The 21,351-nt window shown below is 41.4% G+C and overlaps 1 protein-coding gene across 5 annotated transcripts in view; it reads right to left on the reverse strand.

The window, feature by feature from the left end:
- Positions 1-21,351, reverse strand: part of LOC148013566 (Rubisco methyltransferase family protein) — a 170,257-nt gene that overhangs the window by 81,448 nt on the left and 67,458 nt on the right. For all 5 annotated transcript variants that reach the window (XM_087667663.1, XM_087667662.1, XM_087667661.1 and 2 more), the window contains exons 3-7: positions 13,713-13,796; positions 13,512-13,569; positions 6,212-6,265; positions 6,037-6,108; positions 5,884-5,964 (exon numbers count right to left, since the gene is read on the reverse strand). In XM_087667663.1, the coding sequence (XP_087523789.1) occupies positions 5,884-5,964; positions 6,037-6,108; positions 6,212-6,265; positions 13,512-13,569; positions 13,713-13,796 (349 nt within the window). The remainder of the gene's footprint in view (positions 1-5,883; positions 5,965-6,036; positions 6,109-6,211; positions 6,266-13,511; positions 13,570-13,712; positions 13,797-21,351) is intronic.

Consider the following 21,351-nt stretch of genomic DNA (forward strand, 5'->3'; position numbering starts at 1 on the left):
AATGAGTGACACTGGCAGCCTATAAATAGGCAAGAGACTATCTAGGGTGGTGCCTGGAAGGAGGGCGTCAGCTGTCTAGGGTGGCGCCCCACTGTGGGCACCCAGCCCCTGTTTGGGGCTATCCACAGTGAAACCCTAAACGCAAAACCTGAAACCCTAAACGCAAAACACAACCCTAAATGCAAAACGCAAAACGCACAATGCAAAACTACGGGTGAAGGGTTTCTCAACATTAAGTATGGTACGTATACTACATAGAGACATTGAGGCACGATACTTATGGATCAAAGTACATAGAGATTGACTCAAGGAATTGTGCGTACTAGTTTGCTGTTTTTCGCCGGCCCATACCAGGTATACACCATCCGAAGATGCAGACAAGGAGTCCCCCTACATGCCACTATATGAGGATATTTTGCCGTTTGCCAACACGGCTAGCATATTGCTAGTCAGGGATTTTAATGCACACACAACTAATGCTCAAATAGTGTCGTATGCATAGAGATAGGGAACGCCCGTTCCGCCGCATAGGAACGGATTAACGCGTTCCGGGAGGTACGAGCCCAGGAAACGCTGGCGAAACGTTTCCTCCCGTTCCCTACCCCATTCCCGCCCGTTCCCTAGCCGTTCCCGCCTGTTCCTTGGCCGTTCCCTGTTTGGAACGGTTGTTCCAGCCAATGTAATTTTTTACTTTTAAAAAAAAAAGGTCCCCTGCCTGCGTCTCGACATTCCGCCTGTCGCCCGCTCCCGCTAGTCGCCCGCCTGTCACCTGCGTGGAGAGTCGCCCCTGTCGCCTGCCGCTCCACGCGCCCGCCTGCTCCTACCCCTCCCGCTCCTGCACCTGCCCCTGCCCCTGCCCCACCTGCTCCGCCTGCTCCTGCTCCTCCGCCTGCTCCCGCTTCACTCACCTGCAGGCTGCTCCGCCTGCCACACCTACCTCACCAAGGCCGTGGGCGTGCCTACTTCTACCCACCTGACTCTCCCACCTACCTCTGAGTCTCCCACCTACGTCGCGTGCGGCACACAGTACACTTTGGTTGAAATTTTTCCAATTTCATTGAACTTTGACGCATGGATGTTGAAATGTTGGCTGCAAATTTCTGTAATTACTAATTTCATTGAAGTTTACTGATTATTTGTCACTTCTATATAGATCGCAGCATTGACATCTATGGGATCTTCATCATCCTCAGGTACTTCATCAACAACTGGACGAAGTCCAAGCACTACTTGGTCATGGTGGGATGAGGTAGATGCAGGGGTGCCATTGAGAGGTGGAGGGGCTCACCCTTGGAAATGCAAACTTTGCCCTTATGCTCGCACTAGTGGGGCTGATAAAGTGAGAGCCCATCTTCTACATGAGGAGGGGAAAGAGGTGTGTTTTAGCACCAATGTATCAATTGAGAAAAGGCAGGAGTTACTTGACCGCATAGCCACTTCTATGGGGTATTCACATGCCAGGAGGACGCCAAATATAGCAATGGATCCAACAACATGGACTCCAAGGCCAGCAGGGCATGGTGCTTCATGCAGAAGACCACCAGGATTAGTGGCTACGCAGCCTTCTCGTGGGCCATCAATGGCAACACATCATGGTGTTAAACAGAGTTCATTGCACACTTCATGGGAACCAAAGAAAAAAGAGGAAACAGATGCAGCAGTGGCACGCTTTTTTTACCATGACCATATTGCATTCAAATCAGCCAGGTCACCTTATTTTTTAAATATCGTGACAAAGATTACAGAGTATGGACCCACATATAAGCCCCCTTCATCAGAAACTATTAGGACTACATTGCTTCAAAAGGAGAAAGTAGCCATAGAGATTGCAACAGCAAATATTCGCAATCAATGAGCAAGAAATGGAGTGACATTGATAGCAGATGGATGGAGTGACACACGCCATAGGTCCATACATGGTGTTGTTGCATATTCTCGTGGAGATGTATACTTCATTGGTAGTCATGATGCTTCAGAGACTGGAAAGAGTGCAGATGTATTGGCATCCAAGTGGTGCGAGGCAGTGCAAGCTGTTGGGGCAGAAAATGTAGTGCAATTTGTGCCAGATGGTGAACCTACAAACAGGACAGCAGGAAACATTTTACTGGCAATGTATCCATATATCACCTTTAGTCCATGCATGGCGCATTGCTTGAATAACTTGTTGAAGGATATTGGGGAATTGCCATGGATTGCATCTCTTGTTGCGAAAGGCAACAAGATTATCACATTTATATGTAATCATCAGTACTTGCATGCTGAGTTTCACAAGAGAAGTGACAAAGAACTTCTTAAATACTCGGATACACGATTTGCATATAACTTTCTTATGCTTGGTCGATTGCACTATTGCAAAGGTGCAATTCGGGAGCTATTTGCTAGTGATGAGTATGAAAATTGGACTGGGGCTGCCACTGCTACTGCTGTGTTATGTAATGCATATGTTTCTGATAGAGATTTTTGGGATGAGGTTAATCGCACCAACCAAATGGTTGATCCTATTATGCGCATGTTGAGGCTTGCAGATGGCATGGATCCATGCATTGGGAAGATCTATGAAGGTATGGATCGCATGATTGAGAGGTTGGAGAGTTTGGAACCAAATGCAGATAGGTATGAGCAGATCAAGGAGTTATGCATCAGCAGATGGAATGAGTATGACTCTCCTATGCATGCTGCAGCATATGTGCTTGATCCTGAGTTTCAAGGAAAGATGCAAGAAAGAGACCTTGAGGTGGTCAAGGCTTGGAACACATTGCTTGCAAGGCTTTATTGCAGCCGTGAAATGCACCGCAAAATTAAAAATCAGCAGTCTCTATATCGGCAAACATTAGGGATGTTTGGTACAGAGGATGCACTAAAGGACAGGACAAATATTGGGGCTGCTTTATGGTGGGAGGACTACGGGGCAAAAGCTCCAGAGTTGCAGAGTTTGGCTATTCGTATTCTTAGCCAAACAATTAGCTCTTCTTGTTTAGAGCAACTATGGAGCTCATTCAGTCACATTCACTCAAAGAAGAGAAATCGTCTTGGTACAATGAAGACGAATGACCTAGTTTATGTGAGCTCCAATCTTCGCTTGCTAGCTCGTACATCAGTTGCAAAGGCTGATTCTTTTATATGTTGGGAAAAAGATGACGATGATGATGATGGTGATGATGATGATGGGCAGGATGTTGTTCAGCAGGATGAGCATTCAAGCACAGTGGAGCCATCTTCCATGAATCAGAGCACTTAGTAGCTAGCCTTTTGGAACTTTAGAGTATTGACTTGGAAATTGGAGCTCTTGTAACTTGGATCTTTACTATTTAGGCTTTAAAGTTTAGTGCATATTTTGTGTTTTTACAATGCACACTTGTTGCCAATTGGACTTATGCAACATTGTTGATTAGAATGTTGAATTATGAATGCGACAATCCATTGCTGGTTACAATGTTTTGAATCTTTATTATTGTTGAAACTTGATTATTATGTCTCTAGAGTCTAATTTCATGAATTATGGTTGATATGATCTCTCTCTCTAGATTCTAAGACAAGTGTTGACTCTCTCTCTCTCTCTCTCTCTCTCTCTCTCTCTCTCTCTCTCTCTCTCTCTCTCTCTCTCTCTATATATATATATATATATATATATATATATATATATATATATATATACCGTTCCCTCCATTCCCGTTCCCTCACTTTGGACGTTCCCCCCGTTCCAGGGGGTCCCGTTCCCATTCCCGTTCCCCGTTCCTGATAACTATGGTCGTATGACATGTGATGCCATGTATCTAGAGGGTACCCAAAGGTTGGGACTATGCAAAGAGCATCGTGTCACTAAGGAGATAAAAGGGTATGTTAGACATTTCATCACATTGGGAAGTACACATAGGATCATCATCTTTGACAGCACGTCACTAAGGAAATAAAAGAGTATGTTAGACATTTCATCACATTGGGAAGTACACATAGGATCATCATCTTTGACAGCATGTCATAATGGCCACATTCAGGAGAGCTCACATGCTGGAACCCCAAGGAAAGGAGTACAGTAAACTATTTGATGGGTCACCCTCATTGTTGCAAGATATCATTGGCTTTACCCTTGCTAGTAGACCTATTGGTTTAGCAGCGGATCATGCACATATTTGAGTTTCATAGTGGCAGGTGGCTACCCCAAGGACTCAATTTTTACTGGAGTTTGTAGATAGACACATGGGGACAGCCGTTACATAGTTGCGAATCAGCCTTCTGTCCCTCATCCACCAACACCCTACCCACAAACCATTACTTTCTTCACAAAGAGCATGATGCGAGAGGCCATTGTATGGGAGTACCTAGAAAGCTCGTCTAGGGCATTCTGGCATTGTATGAGTAGGTGGACTCCACCATTGGAGTGAAGCAAGGATGTCCTTTCTCACCAACACTAACAAATTATACATTGCTAAGATCTTTGACTAAATCTCCAAGGGAGGACATAGAGGAGCCCATTGGAGGTACTCAGATACCACTCCTGCTATATGCAGATGATATTGTGTTGATAGCTGATTCTCCGCAGTGGCTACAAATACATTTTGGTGGGCTATACTCCTATGCATAGGACAATCAGCTTTCTGTTAATCTTGGTAAAACCTAGGTTATGTTGTTTAAAAACCACACCACTATGGATTAGGAGATTAGCACCAAGCTTTACTTATGGGCAGCAGGGGGTAGAATATGTAGATTTTTATATATATCTCAGTGTCTTTTGCATAGGACCCACTTTCTGTACGAGACAGGCAGCAGAGTTAGACTGAAATGGGGCATACAGCATTGGGAGGATCAGAGAGGATGTTCTCATAGATGAAGTTCCACGAGCCCCACCCTAAGCTATGGCTACTTAATACTTTGGTCACATCCACACCCACAAGACTATATATATGGAGTGCAGATATGGAGACTTAACCTTGACTACCACAATAGATCAGGCTGCAAATATAACAGATGGAGACCACTGGAGAAGCTATCGATGTCCATGATTTCTAGGATGATCTTATGTAAGACTCAGGTCCCGCATGAGATTGTTAGAGCTAAGTTGGGGGCTCCTCTAATTATTGTGGAGGCTCCTACGAGATCGGTATAATTAACACAAAGCTTATGGGAGGCTGGAGCTACTCAGATACAATTATGCACAGTTGGCCCTTGAGTCCTCACGACAGATTGCTGAAGGCCTGAAACAGCTCATAGCAGCTGTAAAGCATAAGCAGAAGAATGGGGAAAAAGGAAGAGAACACAAGCACACACAAGAATTCATAAAATTCAAGCGTACACCATCATAATTTCCAGAAAAAGAAACTTAAATCTAAAGGCACAAACTGTGACCAAGTAACACACTGAATTAACTATGTTCAGTTAATATAACATACCTACATTGAATTTTGAAATGAAGCTCCAAGCATAGTAGAAAATAAACACTATCATATATGTTACACCAATCCAACATGATTATTAACCTGCTGTAAGCCATGTTTGCAACAGAATAGGAAAGAAAGAAGTTTTGGTATTGCAACAACTTTATGTTTAGATTTTTTGTGTATACTTTAAGGTTCTTAAGCTTCTTCAAGGTTCCAGAAACTTGAAGAGCTGTTTCAAACAGAATGAGATGAGCTTATGGAGTCCAGACAACAAGTTGAAATGTTTTGGTAAATGAACTTGCAAAAAGGGTAATTTAGAGGCAAAATTTGTGAGATATCTACACCAATAGTTGCCATGAGTTGAGTTCCAAGTAACTTACTTTAAAAGCAGTTTCATGATATGCTTAGTTTTAGTACCTATTATATGGTGCATGAAGCAATAAAAATAAATTATCACCTGTTACAACCCTGCATGTGAATCAGTTACTACAATCTACATTGCTGTCACCTGTTCTGAAGGTTGATATGCCCGGTCTGTTGTTAATAATACTGCTTCCGATGACACATCAAAGTCTAAAGATGCATGCACCTGAATCAGTTCGGTCCTTTAGCATACCAAATCAGTGTTGATTACTTGTCTAGTGGTAGATTCACCATTTACCTGTGAACTGTGATTCAACATGTCAGCCCAAGGAACAAGAGCAACCTTCTGCTTGAGTGATTGCAGACGCACCTACTGAAACCAACGTAGACATACTATGAGTACATCCCCAATGCTAAAGAACTGGGGAACAGCTTGATTTTGAACAATAAAGGCTTGTTACAGTGACACTTACTAGTCGAGAAAAGAGGATGCCAAAGGCCCACTTAAAGTTTTGCAGAGTGAAAATCTGGAACAGTTACCAGAAAAGACCCACCATGAGAATAAATCCCTCAACCATGAACACTAACCTCTAGAGCTTTGATTTACATATCAACTTCTGATGCAAGTATTTCATACCCAAGAATACAATGTACTCACATCGCCACAGCAAAAGCAGCCCAAAAACACACACACACACACACACACAGAGAAAAGCAGACACTAGACATATTCGGAGACAACGTACAAATAATTGCTCATTTAAAACTTGAACGTCTATCTGCATAAAGAGCTGAGCCAAATTTGCCCCAGCTTGCATTGCCAGGCAAGCTAGTAGCATAGGTCCAGCACTTGATAAGTGGCAAAATGACATGCCATTGTCAAATTCAACACCACGAAGCCTAGAAGCATGGGATTCTCACATATTATCAGAGAATATCATGCAAAAGAACATCTTTAAGAGTTCACCACAAAACCCCTCAAATCATCAAACTTGAGAATCACACCACATGCTAATCCATCTTCCAAGGCATACATGGGACCAAATTAGCGATATGCTCTCAGCGAAGCTAGATCAGGGACAAATTTCAAATAAGAACTTGGAAGAATCTCATTATGGAACTTCTTCTGCATCATCAAACCTGGACACTCCAAAAACAGAGTGTGAAGACTCCAGAGAGCTGATGGATCCATAGCACAGGACCCTTAGGAGGCACCCTGGACCATATAGCCTTGGTGGGATCCACAAGCACATCCCCTTCTTAAGAGAAAGACTAAGAGTTAGTACAGAAGAGCACCGATATAGAAACCACGTAGATGTCTATTATGACTAGATCTTGGAAGACTTTACACCAACAGACATGTGGAGAGGCCTCATTGGAAGCATCACATCTACAGCAGGTAACAAGAGCAACCCTTCCAAAAGCAAGTATAGAACTCAACTGACCAACACCAAGAACATATCTCGATAAAAAGAGCTGCTTAGAAGGTGGCAAATTGTTGGCTCAACTTTACATAGCTTCCTACACCATTTAACAAGAGAATAGTACAATGCAAGGAATCAGCATGTTCTATTAACGAAGGCTGAAGGTACAAAATACTGTATATTCTCTTGGCTGTTGTATCACAAAAAAGCAGTTTGTTCCATCATCTGAAATGCCCCAACCTTGCAACCTATCCTACCTTTTTAAAGGAGGAAATTACACACTTGGCTGTTGTGTCACAAAAAAGCAGTTTGTTCCATCATCTGAGATGCCCCAACCTTGCAACCTATCCTTCCTTTTTAAAGGAGGAAACTACACAAATGACTCAATCATATTCTGAATCAAGTTCCAAAGAAGCCATAGTGATCATCCCAAGCATACATCTCTTAATTTTGAGCAAAAGTCATAAAACTACCCTAAGGAGTAAGGACATCACCCATCTAGAAATGCCTCTCACTGCTAGAAAAGAAGCCTTTCTCCATTCTACAACAGCCAAAGAAGGATCAAAGGCTTTACACCAATGCAAGACTCCATGCCGAGTGAAGTTTCTTCGACATCCTATGCTTCCATTTGATGTAAAAACTGATTTCCAGCAAGCAATGAATTTTGTGATAAAAAGACATTCATACATGAAGCCTTGAAAATCATCCACTTTCCAATTCTCTGCATGAATGATATACTTACTGAATGCATTCATGTGAGGATTCTGTGAGAGTGTGCAACAGAAGAAGGAACTCGAAAACATAGAGGAAGAGACAGACGCTCTGCAAGAGAAGAAGAAAAGAAACCTGCACTGAACAAGGAACAAATGCTGAATACAAGAGGAAGACTGATCAGTCCCTGCACACTGCCCATAGCGTCAGTGAGGACACCAGATCAGGCTGATGATGATGGCAGCACCGAAGTCAAAGCAAGATGACAAAGTCGGAGTGTGCACCTACCAAGGAGGGAGAGAAGATGATAATCTAACTAATTGCCAAGTGGGAAATGGCTATAAATAGCCAAAAATCCCAAAAACTGACCAACCTCAAATTTGGGGCAAAAAATATGGCCAACCAGCATTTAATGCTAGTAAAAATGCCAAAAACGCTCAGAAAAATCCCCAAAAGGGTGGACAATGTCCAACAGGTGAGACAAGCTGAAGAATGCAGAAAATGCCTCGGGAAGTGCAATAAAATCCCGACTGGAGGAGAAAATGCACTGAAATGCAATAAACTAAGTGCTCTAGAATGAGCTACCTCCTCCATCAAAACAAGTGATAGACAGGTCAGAGCTCCTAAAGTCCTCATCTGACTCAAACTGAGGCTCATAGGCAGGACAGGACAAGGCATGACAAACATGACTGGTAACACCCCCTCTCATATCCTCGATGTGGCGGAAGGCCAACGGGGAAACGGATCCTGTGGTGGCAAGGGGAATGCCAATGTCGATGAACTCCATCGATGAAGATTGCCGATGAAGAAGGTCCTTGCGATCCTGGGAAGCCCCCTCTAAAACAATAGGGGCAAGAAAATCCACAGCCACATCATCAAGATCATCCCCCTTTGAAAGGGATGGGGTGTACAAGGGAACCACCAAACAGATTCAAAGGAGGATTTTCTTACTTCGCCCTCAGAGGGGGCTTCCAATCTTCTTTAGCTTCAAAGGGGGCTCCTACTTCTACTCCTTCCGATTTAGAGAGAGATCCTATGTGCCATGACGTTCTTCACACACCACCATCTTTCACTTTCGAGGAGTAGCTCTTCTTTGAGTAGTCATTTCCTCTACTCGTACCCAAGATCTAGAGGATCTACCTAGATTGGGGCCCTTAAGTCTTCAGCAACGACCTAGTGGCTAGGCCTTCGTATTCCTTCCAGCATGGAGTTACAGAGCTAGTAGCTTCTCTCTTGAGGTTGAATTTCAAGTTCTACGGCTCATCCTATCTCTTGATTATCTTCGAAGATCTCCTTTCAAGTGGTATTCTCAGATTACAGATTGGATCTTCTTCGTCCCTTGCTCAGCATGGAGCCTACTCCCGAGCTCGAGTACGGGCATATCCTTATGGTTCTTGGCACTACACAAAGTCCGCCATTCCTCCTATGCATTGCATGTTTTCATCATCTTTGTACTAGGACGCTTGGGCAAGTATACAACCAAAGCAATGTCACCAACAGTGATTGAACCCTCAGAAGGGCATAGATCCTACAACAAATCACCTCGTGGAGTCATATGACTAGAAACTCCACTATCAACCAGCCAAGGCATCTCAAAAGATGAGGCAACCATGAAAGAAGGCTCCTCCAAGTGAACAATATGAAGGAACATTGACTCATGGGTAACCGCCAAAGTAGAGGTAGAAGGCTCCGATATTTTAACTCCATCCTTCGCTCCCGAAGGAAGGTGAAGGTACTTCTTTCAACATTTCTCCTCTAGATGTGCCCCCTTCCCACAATATGAGAATTTAGACTTCTCCAAGTCAGAGTCACAGCCTGAAGAACTCTCCTATCTTTTAGCATGTGACTTCCCTTTCTTTTGCGTCCGCCCTCCCGAACTGGCAACAAAAGCTTTGGTGGAGGTGGATCCACTAGCTACCTCTTTGGCGCACTCGTCATGCTCCAAAACAGCAAGGCAAGCTCCTCCCATACAAGCTTCTCACGGGTCCTCGATGTAAGAAGGTTGGTGTAGAAGACATCAAACTCGGGAGATGGCAGCTGAGTCAAAAGAATCACAATCATATCCTCTGAAGAGATCATCTTGCCAAGGGATGCAAGCTCATCCCTCATGTCCTCCAACCTATTGATATGATCCTTCATGGAAGAAGAATCATCAATAGCAAGCATCCGTAATTTCTTCTCGAGAGTAATCCGATGGGCAAATGTAGTTTGATGGTACAAAGAAGCAAGCTTTGTCCACACTTCCGTTGCTTTTGACAACCTACGCACATGCATTAGGACAGAATCCTCTTTGAGCCGATACAAAAGGCCGCACGATCCATCAATGATCCAACAGTTAGGTCCTCCACCAGGCAAGGAATTGGGTGGATAACAAACTCCCAAAGATGAAAGGTATCAAGGATACACTCCAGCTTACACGACCAAAGCAAGTAGTTGGAACCATCAAGCCAGTCTTCTTTGGGTAAAGAAGGGAGTATGGGCACCAGTATAAAGGGTGCCATGGAAGGCATATGAAGGCCAGCAGAACGAGCCGTCTGTGAAATATGGAGAGAACGGGGAGAAGAGGAATCTCGTACAAACACGCTAGGTGACCTCCAGTGATCACGTGAACTAGCATGAAAATCTCTTCGTCTCTCAGAGGAAGGAACAAAGACCTCATCCTCTAAGTCAGCAAAGAACTGGTGGTAAGACATATTTGTATATATCTGCAAAACACCCACAAAAAGTTGCGTTTGGCTATGGACAACACCAAGATAGGAGAAATCGGCTACACTATACAAAGATCTTGATATAGAAGATCCACATGAGGGAGAAAATACTATCGATTGTTCACGAAGAATGCAAAAGCACCAAAGCGCTGATGTAAATGCTATCGCTTGCTCCTAAAAGGTTGCTTTTGATTGCAAAAGGTAGTCGCTTGGCCAACAAACAGTCACCTCCATCCAGTAGACTACACATGATGACGCCTAAGCACCAAATGTAGTCGCAAGCTACTAGGAGCTTGTGTTTTCAGCAAACGTAGATGTGGATGGCCTCACGAACTCTCTGTCGCTCTCAGATACCATGTGAGAGTGCGCAATGGAAGAAGGAACTCAAACACAGAGGAAGAGAGGGACAATCTACAAGAGAAGAAGAAAAGAAACCTGCACTAAACAAGGAACAAATGCTGAATATAGGAGCACTAATGCGTCCTTGCACACAGCCCATAGCGTCAGTGAGGGCACCAGATCAGGGCGATGATGATGGGAGCACCGAAGACGGAGGAAGATCACGGAGTCGGAGTGTGCACATGCCCAGGAAGGAGGGAAGATGATAATCTAACTGACTGCCAAGTGGGAAATGGCTATAAATAGCCAAAAATCCCAAAAACTGGCCGTCCTCAAATTTGGGGCCAAAAATATGGCCGACCGGCATTTAATGCTGGTCTGGCCAACATTTAATGCTGGTAAATATGCCAGAGATGCTCAGAAAAATCTCGAAAAGGGTGGACAATGTCTGGCAGGTGGAGCAGGCTGAAACATGCAAAAACTACCCCAAGAAGTGCACATGAAATCCTGAGTGGAGGAGAAAATGCATTGAAATGCAATGAATTGAGCGCTCTAGAATGACTGACCTCCTCCGTCAAAACAAGCGATAGATAGGTCATAGCTCCTAAAGTCTTCATCTGACTCAGACTGAGGTTCACAGGCAGGAGATGACAAGGCATGACAAACATGACTACTAACAGATCCATGCCTAAGGCAACCAACATTTTCACCTCTAAACGTGTCCCTCTACAAATTTCTTTGACAAAGCCAATTTGCATGCCAAAACATGACAATGAATGTTAAGAACATTCAACAACAATGCAATTTCAGAGAGCAAACTTTTCTCATTGCCAAAAATTGGGATCTTGCTTAGGTCTCTTGGTTGTCATAAGAACTTTCTTACAACGAATATCTATACATCAAATCGAGACTTGGTTCTCATGATCAAAGGAAATATCATATGTACGAGTAATGATAGATTGCATAATTCACAATGGAGCATGCAAGATAGTCCAATTTGAATTCCTTTATACTAGGTGTTCTAATTGTGTTATGCTACCTATCTATTCTAGCCCAAGTTCAAGACATCATTACCTAGCAAACGTATACATCTCAATCTAGGAAGTTCAAAGCAAATCAATAACTATGGATTTGTATTGAAAAGAGAAGACTAAAATACAGTAAAAAGCATCCAAAGACAAAATAAGCTCCAAGATATCATGGGCAAGTCCAAGTTGTAAACAAGATTTACAATAATGCATTCAAATTGGGCATCCCCCATTGGCAAATCCACAATTCATTCCATATCAGTTTATTAAAACCCTTTCAGGGAACACCAATTATCACACCAGTTGTAGATGATCTTCCATTGCTTGAGGAAGGTACTAAAATTTTAGTACCCGGAATTATCCATGATCATAACCAGACCATTATCCAAAAGCCATGTAGACAACTGCCAGAAACCATATTCTCCCCTCAATTAATCAAAAACCCAACCTAGCATCTAATTGAGGGTAACATTCCAACCAGTAGGATAACCCATTTGTCTAGAATCAAAATATGAATCTGGAATTTCACCTAGCCATAACAATCAATGCCAAATTTTCACATTCATGCACAAGAGTTTAGAGTTTAACAAACTAATCAATAAATCTACAATAAAAGCACTGGTTTCCAATGCTCTAGTTATGCAAGCAAGATCCCCTTTATAATTTCTCAAGAGAAAGAGAAAATCATGAACACACCTCAGCTACAGAAGTTAAACTGTACGATAGTTGTGGCCCATGGAGTCAAGCAAATGTCGTGGTATATCAACATAGGATAGGGAAGGATGAGTGGCAACACTCACGTAAAGTATAACAGCTCAAAGGGCAACATTGCATCACGGATTTGCCTAAACTTCAAGATTTTGTCAAGTCAGAACCAAGAATGCAAGCAACATTGCTATTCCCATAGAGCCAATAGTTCGACTTTGTGCTTTTGGACTAAATCCATGCAATTCCTCTTCATTAAAAGATTCCTCCAAGAGCAAATGTATCAAATGAGTCAACAATATATGAACATGGCTTAAAATCCTTCTTCCAGCCTCCAGAACATTCAACCTAAGAGCAAAAAAGCTGCAAATGCATTTGCATAATGTTGCAAACAAAGCATCTTCAATTTCATGCTTAGAGACAATTCAATTATCATCAGCTTTCCTAGCCCTTTTGATGCACAAATTTTTTTTTCATGAAACAAGCCAACTGTATTATATTATTGTATAAGTAGTGTAATGTCCAGGGAGAACATAATGTGCATCAAAGGCACTGAGGAAAAAGTAATTTCATTTGGTGATGAATCTGAAGAAGAGAAAGGCACATACTTGAATCTGCTCAACATACTTGAAAAAGGTAGCACTGCAAGCATGTGGATGTGTGTGCATGCAAATATGGATTGATCCAAATGTGTGTGGACATAAACAGTACACGAATAGTTATTGAGATACATGGATATGAATGGTCACAAAATGCATTGATGCATGTATGCATACATGTGCATGGATTTCAACTGATGTCAAAGAGTGAACGCATGAACACTGAAGCTGATTTGGCATGACTGTTTTAGGTTCATACCTTTGCAGGAAATAGCTGAGGATGTTTGGTAAATATAGATGAATAAAGGTCGTGATAGCTGCTTGAATTAAAGCATCAAATGAGCTCGATAAACCACAATAAAAGGCTTTTTTAAGCTATATAAACCACAACAAAGAAGCTTAAGCTATATAAACCACAATAAAGAAGCTTTTGTAAGTTATATAAGTCACCATAACTTACGTGCTTTCTACTTCCTTTACACGTTCTACAGCTTGTCCAATTATGGATGTGGCAGCAAGGTACTCACTGATCTCGTTCTCAGACCTGTTGTGGCAGAAAAGAATATTCAGAGTTACAAGATAGAGCTCAAGAGTAACTACTAATCTCTTAACTTGGTAATTTAGTTAAATCTTCCACATGCAGGAGCCATCTTGATGAGCAGTGGACTTTAAACAAGGTTTGACCTGTGTGTCCTGTGGAGTACAACAGCAACGTGTGCCACAATATTTCCTTAGATCATATCACTACATGAAAGAGCATTACATTTTAATACAAAAGTTTTTAAATGTTATCTGCAAGTGATGCAACATGTGGAGGTTGTCATCTCCAACTATTCAATTGTATCTCAAATCTCACTTACAATCAGCAATCAGAATCCTCGAGGGTTGCTACATATAGAGTCTTTGAACCTAGAAGATCCAGTGCAGCAGCTACAGGAAACAGGCTCAAGGCCATACATCCTAAGTAGTGTTAGAAAGGAGCAAAACCTGAGTGTGCAAGTCTTAGATTTCTGGATGGGGTAGCACCAATATACACAGCATCCAAAGATTTGGAGTCTAACATACACTTACATCAGCTTGCATATGGAGGCAGGAACTCTCACTACTTGAAACCCTTATCAAATCCCTCACTAGAATGCCGTTGAAATAGAGGGGGAAGATCTAGAAGATCACCTCATCTATACACAATTCTAGTGCTGAAGGCCTTGAATATATTATTATAAAGGCATAGAAGGCATGCAAAAAGGGAAATGGGCAGTGCATGAGGGTGATGGTAAGGTCACAACTACAAAAAACATATCAGATAGGGCTTGGTGGTCTCTAGGACCACCCACCTACAAGCAGTCAAGAGTAAATGCATACTATGTTATGATAGAGGACCTCATAATTAGCGAAGCATATCTACACAACAGCACATTAAGGTCCCTGTAGTTAGCCATACAACTATTGAATGTTACAACACTTAAAACTTACTCCACTATCCAAAGCCACTGAGCATCTTGCGATGTCAAACTTTCAAGCCTTCAAAACTAGCTCCCAAAGTCCATTTATATACTCATCAATGACTCCTTTTGTCCCCAAAAGAGATTCCCGTTGATGGGCACATCTCATTTGGACTTGAAACACAAGAACTTGATCCTTCAACATATTAACAAAACACATCCACATCTTGGGTAGACAACAATCATTTTCAAACCTCATTTACCACGTCTAGGCTAGGTCAATCAAATATTAAATTGCAAAATAGGTCTTTTCTTTTTCAATATGAATATCACAACTATAAAACCTTTGGTGATGATGAATGGACATAAGAAGTAAATCAACGTACGAATAAAAATCTTGCTCACAAGTTGCTCCAAGACAAGGTAAGTATGGCAACCCTCTACATCCTCAAATACATAAGCTGGGCCGCCATCAGTAACTCAAGCAATCATCCCCCATGTAGCCCTCATAGAGGTTGCAATACCATGAAACACCATCCTTGTTGGGGTTTAAGGTGTCTATGCATATGCCACTCCCGTATTCACTATACTTACGGTTCCCGCACACCTGTACACTATAGGTGGCGGGAGCCCATTACTCTCTTGCTCTCTTGCTCAATCCTCTATAGCTTGCACCTCTCTTACTTCCGCTTGCTTGTGCTTCCACTAGGGCTTCTCCCCTTAACTAGTATTAGAGCCCTTGATTGAGAAGCTTCCTTGGCAATCCGGATTTGAAAGCTTCAGCACTTCACTCATTGCAGTCATGGCCTCAGCTTGAAGAGGAAAACATTGATACTCCCCTTATTCCTAGCCTTCTTGGACTTATTCAGAGCTTCATTGGGATCCTTTGAGCACCTTAGTGTGCCCCTTGTGTCCCATTTGCTTTAACAATAGCAGCAGCAGGTATGGCAGTAGCAGCCTGAATTGTGCATGCTACTCCTGCCCCCTTTCCTAATCAGTTGGACATCATCTCCAGCTCCTATGGCCTCTTGACTATCTTGGCAAGGTTTGGCATTATACCCAGCACCTTTGGCATGTGTTTGGGCATCGTTTGGAGCTCTTGGGATCAGCCATTATCTCACTGTTTATGACAGTTCTGCTGTTGTACCTGTGGGCAGCATCCACAGAACTTCCTAATGCATCTGTGATGCCTTCGATGCTTGGCCTTGATGCCCCCAATGGTTGTTCAATACTTAGGAATGCTATTGACTTGGTTTGAGCTTGCATAGCTCAGCTTATGCAGTCACTATTATTGCTCTAATACAGCGGGCAGCATGATCTTTGACTCTAAAGGTTATGCCTATTGACATTGAATGCCATTCAGGTACTTCATTGGATGTATTAATGTATGACATTCATGCTATGCACTCAAATATGCCTATGGAATGTTTTTGAGCATAGCAGCCAGAAACGTTTAGAAACGAAACATCAAAAACGTGTTTCGTAAGTTTCTTTCAAGAGGGGCTAAAACAAGAAACATGGGTTTTTTTAATATAGGGATTTTTAATAGTTTTGACTGAGGAAAGAGGTTCTAAATCTCTATGGAACTCTCTCTTAAACAAAGAATGGCTAATTGAGCTTGAGTGATAATAGAGTCAATTGAAAATAATATATTATACGTTACATATCCATGATCCATTATTGACTTGTCACTTATCTCAAAGTTAGTAAGCTATACTATGGTTTAAAACTCAAACATTATAATTCATACATATCATACAAAGAAAATTGAAATTAACATGTAAATAGCCTATCTATAAAATGGACAGAGTCAAGTTGCAACATCATGATTCTCATTTCAAAACAAACTGACAAAATGTCAAAATCAAGAATGAATCGTAATATATCATAGATAACTCATAAATGAGACTAAAGTCATATAATATTCAAATCTCAAGACAATAATAGATACTAGATTAACAAAGTCCAATAACTAAACAAAATCACAAAAAAATCAGTCTCTCGTCCAAAATCATGAGCCCTCATGAGTCATTACACATCATCATCATCATGTTTAACATTGCCCAATAGTTTTTGCAAAAAAAACCATGTTTTGGATTCCAACTCACCAAAAAAATAAAAAAATTTGAAAACGCCCACGTTTTTTACTCTCAGAAACGTTTCGTACTTTAAGAACATTTCGTAAGTTTCAATTTCAAAGAAACCTGTTTCTTAGCTGCTATGCATTTGAGCTCGGTTACATGTCTCGGAGCTCGATTACATGCATTTGAGCTCAGTTACATGTCTCGAAGCTTAGGTCAATTACTACAATGATCATTCACTTGTGGGCTTGAAGATTTTATTGGGTTTTATGCTCCCGGCTATGTACTTGATGTATCTTGGATGCTCGAATGTCATTAACATGATGTAGTGAGCTTGTCTTGCTCAATCGCATTAGGTTTTGATCCAATGGGAGTCACTTGAGCTACTTGGATATTTTGCATTTAAGTGGAGCTTTGGGTTTTATGCAATTGAGCTTAGTCTATTAAGACATGCTCTCTTGATGCTTCTAGGATACAGTTACTATTCCGTGGGATGATTTGATTTATGCTTTGGATTGGGCACGTATCTCTATCAATGTGATGACAGTGATGTGCACACACTGCTTGGCTATGTATTGAGCTTTGTTACCCTTGCTTAGTTGGTCATGCATTTGGCAGTTGTATTTTATTCTTGAGACCTACTACACACTTGATATCTATGCCTACTGGATATATGGTTTACTAAAACATTGAGGTTGTGACAAATGTTGGTACCAAATGCATGTATCTTTACTGCTAGTTGCTCTTACATATCCTCCTTGTTGCCGGACATACGTGGCAATGGGACCTTTTTTCTTTATTGATTGCCCGCAATTGGTCTTGGATTCACTGCTGCACTTTTACAGCAGTGCTGTAATTGCAGGTTTATGCATTATGTATGAGAGCAAATGTTTTGATTTGACAATTCATTACCAATAGTTAGTAGACAGCCCTACACTTTGGTGTTTCCTTCAGTTTAGAGCTTGTCTTGGTTGTGACTTGGGGCTGATTTGCCATCATTTACAACGGCTTGTTTTCTTGTACTATGCTTTTTTATTTGTAAACATGTGGCTGATGGATCGAATGTGTGCTATCATTAACATTGACAAATTGGATGGCACTATTTACGGCTACTAGAAGGCATAGACATGGCAAGTTTTGGTACAAAAATTGTAGATTAAGCCATTGAAACATGAGATTGTAAAGCCCAAACGCTTTGATGCATAGAATTGGGCTGAATTGGATGAGGTATGTGAATCCATAATCATTGTGTCACTCTTTAAGCAAGTATTCTATAATATTGTCTCTAAAGGATAGACAACATGGCAGTTATGGGAGAAGATCCGTGATGTCTATGATAAGCAAAGCCCTGCCACTCAAATGTATTGGCTGAAGCAACTCATGGACCTTCGTATGGAGGGGACTTCTATGTTCACCCACTTAAATGAGTTTCATTCTATTTTCAGTCACTTGTCTTTGTAAGGGATTGACTTTAAGGAGAATCTCCCACCATTTTTCTTGCTAGTGACATTGCTCGAATCATGGGGCACATTCTATATTGCCATGTGTGCAAATATGCCTACTGATGGGCTGAAATTGCAAGATGTAAAGGGTGAATTATTGAATGAGGAAGTTAACACAAAGAATGTTAATGCTTTACATGGCTCTCATGCTTTGACAATCAAAGGCAGTAATGTTGAGAGCGGCACTGACTGCCATGGGAGAAACTCTTAGAAGTCTCGTTCTCAGGCATGTGGATAGTCTCACAGTAAGTCCCGTGGCCATAAGTCCGCATTGACTTGTCATTATTGTGGGAAGCCAAGTCATATTCAACCATAGTGCCATAAAATGTATGATGACAAGCGCAAGGAAAAGAGAAAGGCAAAGTGCACGAAAAGAATAATGATTGCAGCATTGTCTCTAGTACCCAAGATCAAGATTAAAGAGATTAATGTTGTACAGACTACTTGGATGATGATCACATACTTGTAGCTTCTTCTCTTAAAGTTTCACAATTGACTAATGCCTTGTCTACTTGTGCTCAAGGTTGGTTGATTAATTTATGGGGTTCATTTCATATCACCCCTCATCAAGAGTGGTTCCACTCCTATCATAGCACGACATGATCTGTCAAATTGAGTAATGACTTGGCATTGAAAATCATTGGTATTGGAGATATATAGCTACACTTTGCTTCGAGGAGTATCTTTACTCTCTATAATGTACCCCATGCTCTCGTTTTGACCAAAAGCCTCCCCTCTGATAGATAGTTGGATGATGCAAGTCACTTTGTAACTTTTGGTGATTCCTCATGGAAGATTACTCGTAGGAATCTTGTCCTTACCCGAGGTGTCAATTCTGGCCCTCTTTATCCCTTACTTGTATCTCGCTCTATCGACTATGTTTTGGCAATGGCTACAGTATCACATGTATCGCTATGGCATCATCACCTTGGACACATGTTATTAAAGAGAATGACAATACTCGCAATTTGCAAAATCTTCCACCCCTTGACTATAAATGTTTTGATTCTTGTGCTTATTGCCTTTATATAAGGCAGACATGCAGGTCACATAAGAAGTCTCGCATTACGCGCATGGGTGAGCCTCTAGCTCTTGTTCATTATGACGTTTGTGGACCTATGTCCTATTAGATCATTAGTATTGGAAAATGATAACCAGCTATGAAGGAGAGAAAAGAGAGATAATGAGAGTGTGCTGAAGCAAAAGAGTAGAGTGTACTTTACTGAACTGAAAGAATAAGAATGAAAGGTACAAGATAGGTCTAAGATAGACCTAGCTCTAACTTAACTATAGTTAATTGACTCTAACTCTAATTCTAAGAGTGATAACATAACTTATAACTTTAGTTGTGTTCACACTAAGAACTAAAAAAGAACTAAAGTCTAAAAACATTGGGCCCTGTCCATAGAATTGGCAAATTCTAACACCCCCTTGCAATGCCAATGTGGTAAAATACAGGAATGATCAATCACCAAAGGGTAGCAAGTTTAAGGACTTGTGAAAAGCTTCAAACTTCTCACGAGAAGTAGTACCTTGGTGAAAATGTTTGTAACATTATCTTGTGTAGAAACATATATCAAGTTGATTCCTGCATAGCATCTCTCTCTCACATAATGATAATGCACCTCAAGATGTTTCGCGCAAGCATGAAACTCAAGATTTTGTGCCACTGCAATAACACTTTGACTATCAACAAAAATGGGTGTAGGATCCTCCAATGGTAAATGTAGATCCGCCAATAATCTGCACAACTATACACATTCCACTGCTACTGTGAAGGCTGCCCTGTACTCAGCCTCGTAGGATGAGGTAGCCATTGTAGGCTATTTCTTGCTTAGCCATGAAATGCATGAATGGCCCAAAAAGAAACAATGTCCACTAGTAGACTACCTAGTGTCTGCATCACCAGCCCAATCTGAATCACCGTAAGCCTATAATTGCAAGTCTCCCCTCCTAGGAAATAATAATGCATGTGACTAAATATCTTGCAAGTATTTGAAGATCGTCTTAACAACTTGCCAAAGTCCGTAGGCTATGAATATACCTGCTCACCTAAGATACCGCATACTGAATGTCAAGGTGTCTGTTGCAAAGATAAATAAGATAGCCAACTGTTTGGGCTGTAAATTGCAACATCAGACATCTCATCACCATTATGCATAGACAGCTTTAAGCCTAGCTCCATAGGAGTACACATAAGTATAGAATATACCATGCTGATTTTGAGTGAATGGAATCCCCAAATAAAAGTGTAGACAGCCCATATGTGACGTAGCAAATGCATGTTTTAATTCAGCCTTGAAATCTACAATTTTTGCTTTTGAAGGTTCAATGAGCAACATGTCATCTACATAAAGAATAATAATCGGCAAGTCCCCTTCTTCATTCTTCATGTATAGAGTGGGAGCAATGGACTATTTTTGAACCCTTTGCTGGTCAAATATGCATCAATGTTAGAGTATCATGCACGAGGAACCTATTTGAGACCATAAAAAGCTTTGTTTTGCTTACATACCATGTGCTCTTTTCCCTTAACCACAAACCTTGAAGATTGTGACACATAAACATCCTCATGCAAATCCCTATTCAAGAATGCTATCTTAATGTCTAACTCATATACCTTCCGACCATAATTTGTAGCCATAGCAATTACACATCTCACCGTAATACGGGATGTAGGAGCAAAAGTCTCTTCATAATTTATGTCCTTATTCTGTGCATATTCTTTTGCTACCAACCGTACTTTGTACCTATCAATGGTACCATCAACCTTACGTTTGAGTTTAAAAACCAATTTTGTGCCAATGGCCTTGTTGCCAAGTGGTAAATCCACAAGATCCTATGTAGAGTTCGTGGCAATAGAGTCTAACTCATCTTGTATGGCCTGCATCCAATGAACATCTTACTGAGCTTCGTCCAAGGAAGTAGGCTCATCATCCAACAATGAGCTCATAAATACATGCTCATCAGAATCATCTAACAGCCCTTCTAGTGCATTGAGCTAAAAGAGCATCCATTCTACTCTCCCGGAGAGTTTGTGACAAACATTTTGGGACTGTTTTTGCTGCATTTAC

The sequence above is a fragment of the Lygodium microphyllum genome, chromosome 26 (assembly GCF_053477565.2).
Source record: "Lygodium microphyllum isolate KBCC chromosome 26, Lygodium_microphyllum_v1.1.10, whole genome shotgun sequence".
Lineage (NCBI taxonomy): Eukaryota > Viridiplantae > Streptophyta > Polypodiopsida > Schizaeales > Lygodiaceae > Lygodium > Lygodium microphyllum.